General features: G+C 40.3%; 1 protein-coding gene and 1 long non-coding RNA gene across 4 annotated transcripts in view; one reads left to right on the top strand and one right to left on the bottom strand.

The window, feature by feature from the left end:
* PARD3 (par-3 family cell polarity regulator) overlaps positions 1-19,876 on the top strand; it is a 693,471-nt gene that overhangs the window by 424,095 nt on the left and 249,500 nt on the right. The window contains exons 17-22 of the mRNA XM_073676896.1: positions 3,105-3,152; positions 3,234-3,272; positions 3,578-3,628; positions 5,470-5,517; positions 5,731-5,778; positions 5,979-6,201. Coding sequence (XP_073532997.1) covers positions 3,105-3,152; positions 3,234-3,272; positions 3,578-3,628; positions 5,470-5,517; positions 5,731-5,778; positions 5,979-6,201 — 457 coding nt within the window. The remainder of the gene's footprint in view (positions 1-3,104; positions 3,153-3,233; positions 3,273-3,577; positions 3,629-5,469; positions 5,518-5,730; positions 5,779-5,978; positions 6,202-19,876) is intronic.
* LOC141265054 (uncharacterized) lies at positions 9,246-17,043 on the bottom strand. 3 transcript variants are annotated; one of them, XR_012320042.1, is made up of 6 exons: positions 16,870-17,043; positions 15,823-16,002; positions 11,807-11,909; positions 11,199-11,321; positions 10,430-10,580; positions 9,246-9,448 (listed from the first exon to the last, which is right to left on the bottom strand). It is a non-coding gene; the product is annotated as an uncharacterized lncRNA (long non-coding RNA). The 3 variants fall into 3 exon arrangements; XR_012320040.1 differs by having other exon boundaries at positions 11,199-11,324; positions 16,870-17,042; XR_012320041.1 differs by lacking the exon at positions 15,823-16,002 and having other exon boundaries at positions 11,199-11,324; positions 16,870-17,038.

Genomic DNA, 19,876 nt, shown 5'->3' with positions numbered 1-19,876 from the left:
ATCGTATAGTGCTTGTTGAAACCATAACCCCAGACTGCTCCATGTTGGCCTTCAGTTCTTTGGATGTTTGACGTGGTGTTTATTCCACCATTCGCACCAACCTTCAAAGACATCTCTTGCAATTTTCATCTTTCCCCCATGTCCATTGAGGTTTTTGACGGTTCCATGTTTGGCAAACTTCTTAACATTGCACACTGTTGAAACTGAGATAACAAGATCTTTGGAGATGGCCTTATACCCTTTGGAAGTCTTGTGTTTGCTAATAATAGCAGTACTGATGTCCTAAGACAACTCCTTTGTCTTCCCCATTGTGACAAAGGAACAGGGCCATCCATGTGGCTTTTTAAAACACTGAAGTCATCATTCATTGGCTAATTCATGTCACATGGGCACTGAATTAATCACAGGTGAATCTTTTGTGATTTACCACAGGCAAGTCAAAATGTGTTTCCATGCTAAATTAATGTAAAGGGTGCCAATACCAGTGACACAGAAAGCTTTAGGTTTTTCTATTTTTTCCTCCCATTGTTTTATGTTTTAAATTATTGTTTATCATTTGCTCTTTTGTATTTAACACCAGTGCTCTATACAAAAAAACAGTTTGAGTTGATTCATTTTTTTTCAGGAGATATTCCACATTATGTACTTAAACTTAATGAATGCCAATAACGATGAGCAGGACTGTATAGTCAGAAACCTGTCACTACAGAGGAGCAGGCGGGGAGAAGTTACCAGGGACCCGCTTTTCTGACTAGTCACCGTGTGGCTCTGTCCCTGGTGGCTCTAAAAATGTATTTCTCTCACCTGTGTGCTATACTAAGGAAATCGTGAAAACATGAGCTGTTGAGGGCCATGAAGACTGAAGTTTAGGAAAAACTGTGAATGCACTGTGTGATCTGACCCTTTAGATGCCCATGATGCTCACTCTGCTTCACAGGCTGTCCTTCCTTAGACCATTTTGGTAGGTAGTAAGTGCTGTACAAGAACCTGCCATTTTTGGACATGCTCTGACCGAGTGATCTAGCCATCACTTTGCTAGGCATTGCTGGAGTCTCATTGATCATTCTCCTTGCCCATTGTTTCTGCTTTAATACTCTAGCATCAATGGCTGATTATTCATGAGCTGTCTAGTATCTTCGAAATGTTATTCACTTCTCTCGTTTGCTTCATTGTTGTCCCCAGTTTCCTACTCACATTCTATTTGTTACTAGCTTGCATCTCAAGTGTCTGAAAGGTGTAAGAAAGGTCTGGTAGAGGGTGCTTGGCAAGCTGATACCATTTTCAGATTATTTCCTTCAATGCAGTGAATGACAAAGCCTGTACAACTCTATATTGTTAAGTTTTAAAAAAGACACAGACAAATAAAGTTCACCCATTAATCCTAAAGTGTTGATCCTGAAGGAGGTGAAAACCCCACAAGGCAAATTTCCCCATATTAAGGGAAAAATTATTTCTCAGCAACATCGTCTCATCTCCAGAGTTTAGTTCCTATAACCCATAATATTATATTTTTCAAGAAAGACATCTAGGCCCTCTTTGAGCTTTTTAAGTGAGTTGACCATTTCAGCATATTGTGGGAGAGAGGTCCATAGTCTCACTGCTCGTACAGTAAAAAAAATTCAATCTTCTTACCTCTAGACCAGAGATGTCAAACTCAAACACTCAGAAGGCCAAAATGAAAAACTTGGACAAAGTCACGGGCCAACCAGTATAAAGTGCAATGGGCCCCACATAGTCTTCCATACAGAATCATGGGCCCCACATAGTCCTCCATGCAGAATACTGGGCCCCACATAGTCCTCCATGCAGAATACTGGGCTCCACATAGTCCTCCATGCAGAATAATGGGCCCTACATGGGGGTGGTGGTTCTGGTGTTGCTGGCCAAATAAAACCACCCTGTGGGCCAGAGTTTGACATGTATGCTCTAGACGTAGATGATGCCCCTTGTCATCGTTGCAGACCTAACTGTAGAAAGGTTATATAGATATTATACAGATCTCTGTACTGTCTCTTCTTATATTTGTACATTATAATAAGATCGTCCATAAGTAATCTTTTTTTCTAAGCTGAATAACCCAGAGTCTTGATATTGCAGTCAACCCATTTCCTTAACAACCTTGGTCGCTCTTCTCTGAACCCGCTCTATTTCAGCTATGTCCTTTTTATACACTGGACCCAAAATTGTGCACAATTTTCAAAGTGTGTCACACCGCTCCTTGTCGGAGTGCCCAGCCTTAAGCAGGTTGTATCCTTGACCCCTAACTCCCAAGTTTGTATCATGTGCAGTTATTATACTGTACATTGTTTTTTCCACTATTCTGAGGCTTTGATTGTATGCAATAGAGCCCACATTCATGTCGGCATGAGAGATGTGACATCATGCTCGCCTGCAGTCTTTTCCGTGCCCGGAGAGAGCTGTTCTTTGTGTTCTAGAGTCCCAGCTGGTTCCTAAATTGGCTCTTTAAATCTGGAAGGTTGAGGAGCCTTAACGTAATGAAATAAGAGCAGATTGCCTTGTTTTGGGTTTCTAGTCACAGAAAGCACTGAGTTTGCTCTTTGCCTTACTGAAATTACCTAGTGCAGTCATGATGCCCATCTCTTGTGCGTTATCAGGGTGGAAGACTTTCAGAGGAGACATCATTTTGTGATCAGCAAGTCGGCTTTATTTCCTTTACAGTCCTGCTTTAATAATGGAAGTGTTTGGATAGTGTGCGACTAGCAAATGTATGAATAGCGTGCTATGTGACTTAATTAGCGTGTAATAATATATAAGGTATGCCTATTCTATTATATCTACAATATGAGAAGCGTGTATGGCAGCTCTGTTGTAAATGATCTAGTATGTAAAGCAATAATTATTCCATCATGTATGCACTTAGGAAATTAAAGTCTTTAATTGTGCCTTGGTAAAGTCATTCTCCGGCATCACTATTAGGTATGATCGCGGTGATCGCAAACACCATAATAGGCTGCGTTCTGTAGAATGTTCACTGTTGCCCCAAAATACATAAGAATAGCCCCACACCCACCCCAAAAAATACATAAGAATAGCAAAATGGGTTCTATTTAGAAAAGATCTTATTGTATCAAATACTTCAACAGGTGATATCCAGACCCACGTGGAACCACTGAACAGCTCGTCAGAGTGGGGTAAGGGGAGACATTATAAAGACTCCACTCACGATGCGTTACTTCTAGACTATAAGATATTTGTATGTCTCCCTTTGACAGATACAAATGGGCCCGACCTGAATGGTTCAACGGAATGGGGTATGTTAGAGAGGTCTTAAGTATTTTTGTTCTTGCCCTTTTGCCCTGGGTGCAATGTTGTGACTTCTTTGCCACACATGGTGGGTTTCGGTGGATGTTCCCATTTTATACAATTTATTCCGGTGATCAGAGCACATATCTACACCTTTTGGGTCATTTTTCTCACGAGGTCACTTTGCACTCTAGACAGTGTGTCTTGCCAATTATTATATAGGTTGTTACAATGCAGTGAAACCTTTTAGATATTAGGGTAGACTGTTTACGTATGTCTGGATCTCCAAACTGTTCTTTACTTTTTTTAACAGCTGCTAATAGGTCAGAGCTGGAACCATTGAACAGCAGTTCTTCAGAGCTGGGTAGGTGAGGATGAGAGTAATATGTCCATGCATGGTACTTTAGCTGACTTTCATGTGTCCCAAAACCCATTTTTTGCCTTAGTGTGTTGATCGATGAACACTCTGTGCTGAATTAATGAGCATTAAAGAGTAGCTAAACTTTTTTTTTTTTATTTGAGTGGGTTGGCCGCTAGTATTTTTTTAACTGATTGCCTACCCTTAAGGTGCAGTCAGAAATACATGAAGCTGTCACACTTTGGTCGGGAGAGCCTCCGGACAGTCCGTGCACTACGTGCTAATCTCGTTCCAATCTAAATGGCTGTCTGACTGCGCCTTTAGGTAGACCTTCAATACCTGATCTATGGGTGTGCATCACCCGGACCCCCACTGATCAGCTGTTACCAGAAGTTTTTGGATGCTGCCGGAACACAACAGCTCTGACATTCCTAAGTGACCACGGCCAAATGTTGCAAATCCTATTCAAATGAATAGTGGGAGGATATGACAGCCACTATAGTTTTGACACTGCTGCTGTGTTCCGACAGCATACGAGAACTTCCTGTCGGTGAGGGTGACTGAGGTCGCACCCCCAATGATCATATCTAGATCGTAAGGATAGGTCATCAATAAAAAAAAAAGTAATGACCAATTGCTTTAACTATTGATCAGCTTTTGCAAAGTTATGAATTTTTGTAATATGTTTCAATGTCTTATTCTGCCTCCTCTCCCAAGCACCATTCTGCAGAGCTGTTAAAATTTCCCAGTTTAAGCTTCCTAAAAATCTGCTTTGAACTGCTGCTCAGAAAAAAATACTACTCTATTTACAAATAATCAGTTTACAGACGTATCCCCTCACTGCTCCCCTCTCCCATGCTCGGGCAAGGAAAGACCCTAAGGATGCTCTCAGATGGCCGTGTAACAAGGATGACCATCACATCACGGACTGGCCGGCGGCTCTTTTGACCCGAGCTTGACAGCTGCATAGAAATACATGCTGTCAGGCTCGGGCCAGGAGAGCCGCTGGCCAGTCCAAGCATTGCATTGTGATTGTCGTCCGTGTTATGTGGCTGCCTGACCGCGCCGTCACACGGATTGTTGCTAAATACAGTATGGATTCTTGCTGGGCAGCAATCGAAAGCAGATTCCTAGGGAGCTTGAAATTGGCAATTAAGACAGCCCTGCAGCTTGGTGTTTGGGAGATAAGGAGGCAAACTAAGGTTATGAAGTATATTACAAAAATTACTTTGCAAAGGCTGATTAATAAAAAAAAAAAGTTTTTAGTTACCATTTATCTTCACAACTAAATATATGTAATTAGTATTATAACCAAAACATAAAGTGGTATTCCTGTAGTCTTTAAGTGTAAGAAAAAAATATCGGTTTACATGGTCCGTCTCCGTCGGAAATTGCAGTCAGTCACATTTTCTATGATTAAAGAAAAGGTCTACCCATGCACACCACCCAGAAAGAGACCATAAAGAACACTTGCTTGGCTTCCTTCAGATGATTAGAGCCCTATGCATACATTTACATTTTAAGGCCAGAGCTATAGCCAACATATACGGAAACGATTGTTTCAGACAGTGTGTACAGAGCCTAAGTTGAAGAACAGTGCAGTCATAATGTAGGTGCTATAATATGCCTATATTACGGTTGTGTAAATTCAGCCAGAACATGTCTCTTATCTTACATGTAGTCATGTTGGGCTTATCCTCAGTGCATCTGAGTAGGAGGAGGAGATGGGCGTAGCCAGAATTTTGGGATGTTCACAAAGATATCAAAATTATGTAGACTCCTTTATGTTGTTAAGGTAAAATCACATATTTACAGGCAGTAATTACATCCAACTAATACTTTATCAGGTACCAGTAAGTCCCAGCTGGAAGTATTGAACAACTCTACAGACTGGGGTAGGTAATTTATCTGCCAAGTGGTTCACTTCTGTTTCTTTGTACAAATTTTCATTACTGATTTGTTCTTAACGAACCATTCCATATGTTGCTAATACACTGGTGTTGGGTGAAGGTTGAGGTCTGGTGATCTAGTGGGCACAAGTACACAACTGAGACATCGTTGTTGGTATTGCATAAGAGAACGTCTAACTAATTCTAATACTTTGCCAGGTGCTAATAAAACACTGATGGAGCAAAAGAACAGTTCATCTGCATTGGGTAGGTTAAGCCATTGCCCAGTTTTTTGAAACTTCTAGTCTTGACTATGGTGTTCTTGTACTAAAAGTACTAAAGGGTGCTCGCTTCACTGTAAAGTTGTCTCCGTGGTCTTCAGCATAGTCCAGTGATCCATACATTTGATTCTATACCTTTTACCCAAAATTAAAACTTAATATGGTATCTTCTTAATTTCTTTGTAGTGGAAGAGGACACCGAGGAGAGTTCCAGATCAGGACGCGAGTCTGTGTCCACTGCCAGTGACCAGCCTTCCCATTCTCTCGAGAGGCAAATCAATGGCTCAGACAAGGCTGAACGCAAAAAAGACAAGAGTGGAAAAGAAAAGAAAAAAGACAGAGACAAAGATAAAGATAAAGGAAAAACGAAGAAAGGCGGAATGCTGAAGGGGCTGGGAGACATGTTCAGGTAGGTCATTTAGACGACTGAGACTTTTTCTTGTATATAGTATACATGGCTGTGTCCAAGCTACTCTTGTTATGTTTCTGTCAAGGGTCGCATTTGTGTCTCCTGAAAGACAAGGAAAACCATTAGAAATCTGATATTCTCAAGCCAATAGCGTCATGGTTGAGACTGGAATAACTCTGTCCAGCTCTAACCACTGGAGGTAGAGCTACAGAAATCCAAGAGATACTGAGCTGCTCTATTTCCATAACTCCCATGGAAATGAGTAAAATTTACAGAAACAATGTAGTACATAGCGTGATCTGAGCTGTATGGAGTTTACTACCATCTCAGCCATGACTTCAGTGGCTCCTAAAAAATGTCATCTTGGTATTTTTTTATCTAATTACGGCAAATATCTGTTGGATGCCTCAAAAATTACAGGGACAATGTTTTGCGAAACTTTCCTTTTCTCCAGTTCTTGATAACTGGCAAAGTTAACTTCTTACCTCGAAAACATGACCCACGTCTTTAAATGAGATTATACATCTGATTCATTGGAATTGTTAGCTGCTTTATAGAAATAGATTAAATTCTGCTTTGACTTTGCTTCTCCGATACCAACACAACTACTAATCTACATCAAGTCCTGTCATTCGAGGCCTTCTAATAGCAAGCATTTATTGTGGTGTTCATTAAACATTGATTTCTGCTCTCCTCCTTATTTCACGAAGGTCTTTGTAATGCACAGACTGTGCGCAATGTGTTGGTTAATTGACTGGCTATTCTCATGATGTGCTACATCTAAGTGTTCACTATGCCGGGCCGGGCACTTCAGTTTGTCATTAAAAAGTCTAAAAGTGAAGCTGTGAGTCTATTTTATCTTCTATATTGTAGCCAGAGTTTGGGTGATGTAAGTGGATCTTAGTGAATTTCTAAGCTATGTTCTTAGGTTGATTGCTTCAGGGCAAAAGAATAAGAAAAAATGGAAGTCTCTGCAGGGCGTAGATGTCAAGTATACTGGAGAATGTCTGTCTTTTTCTAACTTTTATCCCGAATTTGCAGACACTAAATGACTTCAACTGCAGAGAGGATTTTTTTTTGCTGCCTAGAAACACTACACTTCTCGATTTATCTTCGAGTCCGCCAAGTAGGGTCAACAATGTGTTTGACAGGAGGTGAGACTACTGAGCAGCGAGCAGGTATCTAAGTGAATTCCCACTTTTCATTTACTTGGTGGTATTTTTATGGACCAAGAGGATTTAGGGAACAAAAATTGTTCGTCTGAAAATCCTATCTCTCTCTTACTACCAAGATTTTACTTGTTACAGGAGTTATATACCGTAATATAATGTCATTTGAAAAAAAGTAAAAGTTTTGATGCATATTTTTTTTTAATTGTCAATTTATTTAAATTAAATGGAACTTGTTCTTAAATAAGTCATTCAGGTGATTAAGGAAAAAGCTATATAATAAAATATTTAATCCGTAAATTACACCCTAAATCGATAATGCATGCCTGATGATTAAAGGGAACCTGTCACTAGGATTTTCCCTATATAATGTACGACTACGACCACCGCATTTCAGGCCAAAAAAAAGACCTTTTCTTATACTCACCTTCTGGGCGGTCCGGTCCGATGGGCGTCAGTGGTCTTCATCCGGCGCCTCCTCTGTTCTTGCGATGACGTCCTCCTCTGCTTCGTGTGGATAAAGCGTCCTATGTCATCCGCACAGTGTTCCCATTCACTCTCCTGCGCAGCTGCACCTCTCTCTGCGTTACTGAGGTCAGAGGAAAGTACTGTAATGCGCTTACGCCGGTGCTCTTTGGTCTTTTCCTGCTCATGCGCAGAACAGTATTTTGCTCTGCCCTCTGCAGGACAGAGAGAAGTGCGCCTGCGCAATAGTGTGAGGGGTCATCTACATGAAGCAGAGAAGGAGGACCGCGAACGCAAGAAGAGAGGAGGCGCCGGATGGGGAAAAACCTGGTGACAGGTTCCCTTTAAAGGTATTTTTCCAGAAGCTCACCACTTCCCAACCTCCCCGCTTCCTGCTTTTAGTGGGGCGTTGCACCTCCGCTTGATTGACCGTTTGGACCAGTGGCATGAAGTATGCACTCCTTATGGAGCGCAGTGCTATGAAGAGGGCCAGATGCAGCAATTCAGTTTGTCAGCTTCAGTGCAGCACTTACAAGCTCTACAGAAGAGAACTTCTAAGTGCTGCACTGCTTACTTAAGAGACCAGCTGCAGTGGCCAGTGACCAAGGCAATGAGCAGTAAACTATCAAAATTAAAAATGTATCTGTTCTTGAGAACGAACAAGATTTTTAATAGCAAACAAATTGCAAACATTTCACAATATTTAATCATCAAAGATGATGTGACGACCCCATTGATTGCTGCTTTTTTCTATTGACATAATCATACATGCCCAATCAATCAAGCTATCAGATGTGTTTGACTGCCAAATTCATGCACATTTTTTTTTCAGCATTTTTCCTTGGGTTTTGCATTGTTTTTTTTTTTCTTTACTTTTTAAAGTTAATAGCACATTTTTAAAAAGTGTGTATTTACATTGTAACAAAAAAACAACAACACCACGTACATATATGAGCACCAGTCTTGATGCTTATTTAGTGTCTATAAAAGATGGAGTGGGTTTGTCGAGTTGCAAAATGCACCAGACGTTTTCCTGGCTTTCCACCACTTTTCCGGCATGATATACTGGTCTAACGTAAGCTACTCGAAGTTGTAGAATATAATAGAGAACAGTCTAACTTCTGCCAAATCAAAGTGTACCACTATGTAACTTTACCCGGGTGTTCGCGAGATGCCTTTCAGTGCAATCACATTGTAATAAAATTCCAGAGTAGCCATATTAACATACATGACCGGGTATTAGTTCTGCAGACATGATGTGTGCATGAATTTTTAAAGCTTTTTGAGCATAATTTCAAAAAAATTTTTTTTTTTTACGAAAACACTGCCATTTTTTTTTCAATAAGCTACTTCGGGTATTGCAGCTCAGTCTACTCACTTTAATGGGGATGGGCCCACTCATTCTAATTAACTATATTTTTTCCTCTTTACAACCTGCTAGATGTTAATACTTGCCTCATGTGTTTGGATTCATCTTTTTGCTGGACTTGGTCGGAGCCGACCACAACTCTTCCTGACGACTTATTGTCATTTCCTGCTTTCGGCGAGAAGTTGCTGAGTATCCACCCACGCAGAATAAATAAAACACTTGTGTGGACCTCACAGGAAATTTCCTAGACCAAAACCTTTGTGAGTAGCAATGCATTTTTTAAGCTTAATAGAGACACAAAGTACTATCTGGAAGAATGCTTCTTAACCATTTAACTTCCCATGGATTCAGGTACGGGTAGTAAGTGCATTATATTGCAAAGTAATTTGTACTGTAGATTATTCCGCAGCATTGATCGCCAATCTGTGGCTCTCTGAGTGTTGCGAAATTACGACTCCCAAGATTCTCGGACAGCCAGTGATTATTCAGGCATGTTGGGAGTAGATGGTGAGCAACAGGTTGGGGTCCACTGTGGTAGAGGCTCATGCATCTCCTTGTATGTTCGAAATGCGTGTCTCATATATGGCCACTATATATATCAATGCAGGGCAAACATCCCTCAGTAAATGCAGAGACTTCATAAGAAAAAAAAAATGGAAAATTGCTCCTTCAGATGGTATATATTACATTATACTATGGTCCCCCATAGAGGTTCTGCTTTAAGTTCTTAAAAAGACAAGACTGTGCATAAATGTCAACTACCGCAGAATAATACTGCCTACAATTCCGCACAAGATGTGAATTTCTAAGGTTGTAGAATGTGCTATGAGTATTTCATTGGTGCTGCTTTCACCCCTCCGATCATTAGAACATCAGAGCACTGGCATCCATGTTCATAGTATCACATACATAGACATGTACATCGCTGTGTCAATTACTGCAGCAAAGGGACCTAGATGATCCTGTGAGCACCACTGCTGCTTCATTCTGCTGATAGGTTGGACAACAATCTACCTTAAAATGTTAAAATTCTTGAAAATCCTTTTCATGAAGTTTCATTAATTCTCTAAACTTCAGGTATTTTTCTGAAAGGCCCTGCGCCGACAAAATATCTGACTGATCACTGAATGCATGAGTAATTCATCAGTTATTCCATTTGCCCCCCCTAAAAGTACATACATTTAACATAAAAATAGAATGATTGTTTCCTTGTATTAATAACTACCTTTAATTAGTGTGCAATCTTCATTCCTTCATTAATTTTCATACCGCTCGATAGTTTTCAGCCTGATCGAAGTTTCAGATTTTTATTTTCTTGTGGGATTTAGTCTCCCAGTAATATAGGCTGGATTTCAATGCTGTGTGTTAACAGAGTTCTGTTGGGAAATCAGTACAGCTTCTATCATAGGCTTAATGCCTCTTTACGTAATCGATTCCTTTCCTGTAGCCCTTTTTTTCTACCCATCTTTAGATACTTTCTCTTTGCTATGGAGATTTGTGTACAATCTTGCCATCCTCCCTGCTGCTATCTCTAAGGAGGGAAGGGATGGGAGAGGAGGGCGAGTGCCATCAGAACCAGGAACAGGAGGTCTGGCAAATTTGTAACTGTTTTGCAAAGCGCACCGCTAGATAAACGGCTTAAACACTGTACATCATCAAAATGGTAGAAAATTTTTAATGAGAACTATTTAAAAATTTGTTTAACTTTGAATTAAAAATCAAAAGGACATTAATAAAAAAAAATTGTACTAAGGTGTACAAAGCTTTAATGATGCTGTCAAATTTACTGTTGTGAATTATAGTTGAAATAACGTTTGATTTTTTTCTTCTTTCCCTTTAAATTATTAAAAACAACGAAATGTGATCTTTAGAAATAATGTGGAGATGCCAGAACAATTAGTCACCTCACTATAGTTATTTTACACTGTGATGTCTTACCAAATGCACTTTTCCCTCATAGCCTTTAATTAGTGACAGCAGATTAATATATTTACCTGATACATATTCCATTTCATGCAGAATGTATAATGCTGGAGTTGTTGCTGCTTTTTACATTTGTTGTGTATACTCAGGAGTTGCTCTGAAAGGTTCGTTATCATCTCATCTCTTACCGATTGCTGCTGAACAATGCAAATGACATGTCAATCAGCCGGCAGATCCCTCACTAATGCTCGCAGAGTCTAATTTATACTGTCCTGACATTCACATGTACGATATACTCATAAAAAATATATATTTTTATTATTTTTAAGTTTAAAAATGCAGAATTTTTTTTTTAGTTAGATACAATGAAAACCTAAGTGATTAATATTCTGCATAATGTTTGTTATAATTTATGCCTTTTTTATGTTCTGGCTCTGCATTCACTTTTGAGAACCTCGTTGCTATTATATTTATATTAAGGTTATAGTTGGCCAAGTTTCTTGCCTGTATTTAGGAGTTGGCTATAGCAAAAAAAAATCTGATTTAGATGACGTCATTTTGGATTTTACTTATCCTATGTGCAATATAAAGTGTAACATGTAAGGGGAAATGGCTTCATAATAAGTAATTGTTGCGCAATATCCTTAAGGCTGACCACCCATCATGCAGTCCGTTTTACCTTGCGGATCGTTACTGTAGTTGTGGACTGGCTCGTCCCCCATTCTAATGCATGGGCGATGATTAGCCATCATCACTCCCTTTTACTCACTTCTGGCGTCAACCTTAAGACAAAAGAAAGAGCTTTGATGGTATTTGTATTGATACCAATAATTTTCGATTGGAAGCATGGTTTATTTTTTATCCAAAAATCTACAATTTGGCTCAAGTAACCAAACACTGATACTGTCAGTCTATTGTCCGACCAGTCATTACCATCTACAGATGAATGAATAATGGTTATTTTTGCTATATGATGTACTCTCCATTAAATAGTCACTGCCTTTTCAAAAAATATTACGTAAATCAATTGTACAAACAAATACAAGAAACTTTGTTAGATATACTATTAGAAAAATATGCTTCTTTCTCTACTTATGAGCCTCTACTTTTCCTCCCTCCTTCCTCCTAAACTCATTACTCTAAAAAAAACAAACAAACAGCTAATATATGAATTGGCTTCTCACTGCGGAGTCAGATTACAGCTGTTGAAGTGTTATGAAGATTGGATAGAGACACTGAGAGACACTGAGAGACACAGACACATGATGCTGCATTATTTCTAGTAAATACTTATCTAGTCCCAGTGCTGGATTCACAGCTATACTGCTCTGTACTGCAGTATAATGTCATATATGCTGCTACTATTCTCCACACACTAATAATAACTATTAGAAGTAGATCATGAAGAAGGGAAAAATTGGTAAAAAAAAATGAAGTATACAAATCATATACTAACCAGAAACAGTGTTGTTCCTCATGTACAAACACAGCTTATTCTGAAGTCACCTGTTGGAAATGACCTTAAGATTTGGCCAGGGCTGTGGAGTCGGTAAGTCAAACCTCAGACTCCGACTCCTCAATCACCATGACACCAACTCAGACTCCACGATTCCAACTCCCTCATACATGGCTCATGTTTAAGTGATAAATTAAGGCTGCGTGCCCACTATGCGTTTTTCAAGCGTTTTTGCCGCGGAATTTCCGCAGCGAAAACGCTTAAAAAATGCTTGGTAATACGTGCCCCATGGTCCCCAATGATAATCCGCATGTGCTGTGCACATGCTGCGGAAATTTCCGCTGCGGATTATCATTGCGGAAAAATACGCAGCATGTCCATTAATTTTGCAGAAACGCGGCGTAATTGCCTCCATTGACTTGCATTGAAACGCATATTATCCGTGTCAGCACACGGATAATATGCGTTTCTATGTGCGGATGGTACCTGGGTTTGGATAAGAGGAGACTCTCCTCCAGACTCGGGTACCATAGAACCTGTAAAAAAAAGAATTTAAAATAAAAAATAAAGATTATACTTACCTTTCGATGTCCCCCGGTCTCCATAGAGATGCGTCCGGTCTGTTGTATGGGTCGCGGTGGTGTGAGGACCGCGACCCATACAACAGACCAGACGCAGCGGAGAAAACACCGGGGGACATCGGAAGGGCAAGTATAATCTTTATTTTTTACCATTCATATTCTTTTTTTTAACTATTACTTGGTCACACTATATAAATCCATGCCGGTTGCTTGGATTTATATAGTGTGACCAAGTTGTCAAGCACTTTCCAAGTGATGCTAAAATCGCTTGGAAAGCGCTTGATAACCCGCATGCAGAAACGCTTGACAAACGCTTCTACCTGGCAGGAAAAACGCATGTAAAATCCGCATACGTTTTTCCTGCCAGGGAGAAGCGGAAAAAATATGCAGCATTTCTGCATTGTGGGCACTTAGCCTTACTGTAGCACAGATTCATCTCAGCTAAAAGTCTAGACCCTTAGATCAGGAATAGAACATTTCATAACTTTCCCAAATTCTTATGTAAAAATATTCCCCACAAACTGCATTGAATTACTGTACCCAATTTATTATATATTTTAGGAGTTGGAGTCGGTCCATTTTATACCAACTCTAACTCCACCAAAATGGACACCGACTCCACGACTCCGACTCCACAGCCCTGGATTTGGCCCATGCTTGGTCTTTGCTAGTCTACGCCTTTTCTAGGTATACATTTGGATTTTGTTGAATGACTTATGAATTTATTACCAAACTTACAACCTAACACCGCTGCTTTCAATGTCTTAAGTGCTGGTTTTATGTGGAGTCTGGTCGAGGTCTGGCAGATGAGCGGGTTTTGTGAGAGTTTACGACCGTCTTGCCGAGCAGCTGTCTCTGGCAGAAGCGAGCTCCGCGGACTTCTGCATTGCACCTGGGGAGTATGTGTTTACTGAAATTGCAGGAATAAACCTCTAAGTGAACATGTATTCATTTTATAAATGGTGCCATTGATAAACTGAGCAGGATTGTAATAGACATTTTAATATACACATCCGTTCTATTAAGGACGTTAAAGTGACTTTACCTTGAAAGCATATTTATTTAATTTGCACATTTGAATATTGCTACAAGAACAGGAGGAGAGCGTCTTGTGATGAACAACGAGCTGTAGGATCTGTTGTGCAAGTCTTTATCCAATTGTGTTATGATTATTTATCTGCTCCGGTCCTGCTAGACTTGGAAATTACATTTGTTGCCATTTGCAATGTGCCGAGTCCAGGAGAGGTGTCCTCGGCTCTCACGTAGTCCACTTATTCCGGCAGTGACAGGTGTAGACATACAGGATATATTTTGACCACGATAACTAACACTATTGTGGCCATACAAATCCTAATTAATTTAGGTAACTTGTAGGAAGAGTTTTTACATACCTGCGTGTGCTCGCAAGTTTACAATATATAAGGAAATAAGGGGGACACAAACGGTATAAATAAAGTGCTTGTCATGTAAGGTCCAGCCTTCAGTATAATAAAAAGGGGCATTCAAATAAAACTGTATGAACCAGCCAGTATCCCTGCAAGTACAGGTAAGTGCTACTGAGTGCGTGGAAGATAGAACAGGGGATAGTTAGTTAGATTAGTGTGGTGATAGGCTAGTCTAAAGAAATGGCACTCTTGAAGGTGTAGATACTGGGAACTAATCAGATTTTCTGGGGTAGCACATTCCAGAAAACTGGTGCAGCACGAAAAAAGGTCCTGTAGATGAGTGTTAGGTTCGGAGTATAGAGGATGTTAGTCTTAGGTCCTAATTTAACAACAACAATGCTCCTAACCTATTTCGCAAAGATGAGGTGTTAACAAAACCTAAAACTGCAAGTAAGATTCACAGTTGACGTAGACTGTTACCTGAACTGCTGCCATGCTGTGTGTTAATATCCCCTAATACATAAGTAAAGGCCATACTCTTTTGGACCCTTTGCATTAGTTTGATCGGTTGCATCCATTTCTTCTAAAAAGTACCAGAAAAATTAATTGGATAACCTAGAACGGGTCTCCAACCAGTAGCTCGAGAGCCACATGTGGCTCGTGGGCCCGTGATGTGTGACTCGCGGCTGTCTGCCAGCTTGGTGCATTAGCCCCAGGTCTAGCATTCAGCTATTAAGAGTAGATCTCTAGATGGTGACTTTTGGGTGTAGCCCTGCACAGGAGAGCAGATCTGAATGGGGCTAAGATAGGAAAGCATGGAGCTTGGCATACTGCCTTGGTGTGATATCCGTGGAAAAGCTTTGGCTGTCATTATACCGGTAATATGGGGCCTCTGGGTGTCACTGCTGTGAGGGGGGCAGGAGCTGGATGTGGCTCGCGACCCTCTCATTGCTGAATGTGGCTCTCAAGGTTAGAAAGGTTTGGGACTTCTGACCTAGAACAATCAATGAAGGATGGAATTATTGGCATGTTTAGTTGTGTGCTGTCATATTATTATACAATGTCTGTGTGCTCTTTCATTTCCTTTTCCACCTTCTTTCATATATGCCCATTTCTTGCCCATTTCTTCAATGGCAGATGAGGACCGTAATTGTATATGTTCAGTGATTCTCAGGTTGTAATCTGCTTGTTTTATTAGTAAAACACTATAATGCAAAAATAAAAAAAAACCAATATTTATATACAGCTCCGTATAATGAGAACGCTCAATCACCTTGAAAGGCTGAAATCGGTCTGTTTGCGCTTGTTCTCCTGGCACCTGTCACTCTTAGCACGTGGCACCGAATGCAAACATCCAGCATTATGCTCTTCTTTTTCTTACCTACAGTTTATCTTCATTCATCTTTTCTGTGTGTATTTTATAACACCCTGTGAGATGAGAGGATGCTGTTTCCTAATGCGTGGCACAAAACAGAGAGTGATGAATCTTATGGTAATCCTCAAAGCTGGTGCACAATGGCAATGTATCAGTAGGGTGCACCTGGGGTCCTATGTATTGAGGCGAATGACCAAGCACTAAATAAACTAAAGGTCAACCAGTTCTTGATTTGTCTGACATATTGTGTTTGGGCTGACTAAGTCCTGGAAACATATACAGAAAAGAGGGTTTCTTTGTTTATGAAACGTTCCAAACGTTTCATGACAAAAATTGTGTAGACTGGATTCATTTATGTAGACCTGCTAGGTCTGCACCAGCTTTCAGCGTTTTGGATGTAGATAATGGAATGTTATTAAAAGCAAACCTTATGAAAATTGCATTTTTATTTAGAAAATTAAATAAAATACTTTGGGCGAATAAGGAACTTCAAATAAAGACTCCTACAGATGTCTGATTGGGTGAAGCTGGAGAAGAGTGGGTTAAAATCTGCGCTGCCATTGTTCCAGTGATGCGCAGGAGACAAGATATGTAGACATGCGGTTTATTGGTCAATGCGTTTCGAGGTGACACACTTCTTCATCAGGGAAATGGAGTGACTTCGAAACGCGTTGTCTAGTAAACCGCTTTTCTACATATCTCGTCTCCTGCACATCACTGTAAAACTGGCAACACCGATTGTAACCCGCTCTTCTCCAGCTTCACACGTTCTCCACATGGTGAACCTGCAACAGCCTTCTTCTAAGCTTGTACAGGGGTTGTGACTTAACAACCTTATCAGGTGAGCAAAACTACCCGCTGCCTCCCTGTTTCTTTTCTGGTAAGACCCTATTGCACTTATTGTCTTTCCAGTTTCTCTTGATCAGATGTCTGATTTTGACATACCTTTATATTGTAGACTTTCTCGTAGTGTAGGTTCACAAGTCCATTTGTTATATGTAGGTCCTTTGAGGCTCTCAGAGTCCCAGTGATGGGACCTTAGATGATATAAAGCAGGTTGCAGGGCACGTCCCAGCCGGAGGCGCTAACTTGGCAAACTACAGCAATAGTTCGAAGTTCACTTCTGAGTAGATTGCTGTCTGACGTCATATATTATTCAGTTTACACTCAAATTTATTGTGCTGCAATTGTGAACTGTAGATTGGAGCTCCTGGTGAGATATTATATTTAGTTATACTTTCATTAGAAAGTTGTATAACTTTTTATTATAGAATGATTTAAAGGGATACTCCTACTATTAACATTTACCATTTTTCCATGGGATCTTTAGAATGAGGAGAATATGCTTTCCAACTACATTTTCATACAACTTTATAGGGGTGGGGGGGGACGACTGAAAAAGAGCAGAGGAAGAGCACTTTAGCCCTGTATGGGGCAGAAGTATGCATACTATCACAACTCTCCATACAGCTCCTCTTCAGTTGGGACACGCCAGTGAGGAGCCACTGGTGCCGGTTCCTTGCAGAGCTAGCCATGATCACTGGTCTCTTCTGGGAATACCATTGTTCTCCTGAATCTGGCATTGATTTTTTTTGTTCCTATGACTTTCCATTCCTGGAATATGGCCCTCTTTTCCTTGTTTATAAATTTTTAGTCAAGTGGGCGTGATCTACAATAGGACTACCATAGAGAAGAGTACATGACCATTTACCGTTTTCCTGCATTACAGAATTGCAATGTATATGTACAAATCAGATTTTATTTTTTTTAACGCACTCATAGACTTGAATAGATGAGTCTTATCTGATTACGGAAGAAACTAGCGCCGGTTTCTATTATCTTCATACAAAGATTTTGTTAACGAAATAAAATCGCTCATCTGCACTGCCCTATTGAATGTCTTTGGTTCTAGTGCTGTCCGTTTTTTTTCACAGACCGAAAAAACTGTTGTGTGAACAAGCCCTATTCCATGTCATTGGGGTGCTAGAAGTCAGGTTCTCAATGATTGTACTTTTATCACCTATTCTGTCTATACTTGTGAAACGTATCTAGTGTGAAAACCCCACTTAAGCGACAATGTCCAATTCCAGAAATTATATAAAAAAAAATAACAATAAAGCTGCGCGCCCCATGTAACTAAAGCGGAATATAAATGAGAAACTATCCGAAAACCGTTTTTGTAGTTGTCAGCATGATGGAAAACTCCGCCATTATGTGCGTCCGGAAATCCAGATTATTGAGATTGTAGCCATACCGGTGAATGAGAGGCTAAGTGCCATGCACTCTCCTATGGGTTTTATTTAGGCGGCTAGTATAAAAGTGTTTTTTTGTTTTTATTTTTTTTTTCAGCTCCATACACATAAATTAAGTGTCAGGCTGACCCGTTACCAAAGACAAGTTCATAGTTGCTAATAACATATTCTCCCGGTATTCTTCTCTTTCTCGTCAGGGAGTTTAAATGGAGAACCTTTGACATTCACCGCGCAGCATCTGACTACAAAGCGAGGAGAAGGAGGCACATAGCATGACAGCTGAGCCTTCTAAGACCCTTTCTGACGTCCCTTAACATTCCCTTCCAGAACGCTCAGATTCGGGTTGCGGAATGCAAGTGTCAAAGATGACACCTATTTTATAATCACTGCAAAGCTAATCTTTTCTCAAAAGATGTTGCTGACAGTTCTGAGGTTCTTAGTCAATTTCCATTTCGGCTTATGTAGAAAATGTGAAATCATTTTTTTTTCTGTAATTGAGTGAAAATTAAAGAGTAGAGTCTATTCAGCTTCAAACAATGCCTGGCTACGAAAAAAAAATGAAAAAAAAACCCATGAAAGGCTGAGGAACCATTCATGGCTATAAATTCTGGGAACCTAAGCATGTCAGAAAAGGGCTGATAAGAATTCAGTTGAATAACACTGTTCACGGAAGATATAGCAATTACACCGACTCTGTTCCGGGATTCTAATACACTTTTGTAAGCGTATATAGATATTCACGCACATTTATTTACACACCTATAGGCACACATATTTCTACCATGTTTGCTCAGGGGCTGGGACGTCAACATAAGAAGCCATATTACTATGTAGCGTCAGTAGGCTGCAAATAAGTTTAGCTTTTTATGGTGATTAAAATGGAAAATATGAGTTTCCCTCTACAGGTGGCTTCCTCGAGGCATCAAGCACTGTAATACAAGCATATGGCAGAGACGTGGAGACTCTGGTCAGCTGAAGGAGAAGCAAGTCAATGAATTGACTGTTTTATGGCCGCCTGTTGTCTCCACCACATTGACAGCACAAAGCCTCTGAGTACTGTGGATGAACTGCAGTTTACTGATGGATTTTTTTTAAGTGGTGTCACAATGGTTATCCCACATAAAGCATTTATCACCTTTCCAAGGGGTGAATGTTAATGTTATGAATGTTTGGACCCCTGCCAATCTTGAGATGTGTTCCTCATCACTGTGTGACCTCCGTTTTGGTCAAGCATACACTCTGACATGCTATTTAAAAGGTTAACCCATTACTTTTATATTGATGACCTATCTTCAGGATAGGTCATCAATATCTGTTCGGTGGGGGTCCGACACCCTCAACCCCACCGATCACTGATTTGCTGTTTAGTGCTGGCAGTGGCCAAATGTTAGCAGTTGAATGGCACAGCTCCTTTAACGTTGCAGTGGCCTCTGCCATGTACTGCAGATCTGGCACTATTTGAATAAATAAGGGCAAATGAGTTGTACCTGGCAGTGGCCACTATTGAGTCGCCAGAGCTGGGCTATTCAGATTAATAACTGCTAACATTCAGCCACTGCTGGCACTGAGAACAGCTGTTCGTTGAGGGTATCGGACCCCCAGCGATCTCATCTTAACTGCTCATGCACATGGCCATATTTTTGGTATGAGTGCGATCAGACAAAACATCAGCTCGCACTCAAACCAATGTTATTCTATGG

The sequence above is a fragment of the Phyllobates terribilis genome, unplaced genomic scaffold (assembly GCF_046119375.1).
Source record: "Phyllobates terribilis strain yellow unplaced genomic scaffold, ASM4611937v1 Scaffold_4__5_contigs__length_816908805, whole genome shotgun sequence".
In the NCBI taxonomy this organism is placed as follows: domain Eukaryota; kingdom Metazoa; phylum Chordata; class Amphibia; order Anura; family Dendrobatidae; genus Phyllobates; species Phyllobates terribilis.
The sequence above is the reverse complement of the archived record's forward strand: the minus strand, read 5'-3'. Positions and strand labels throughout refer to the sequence as shown.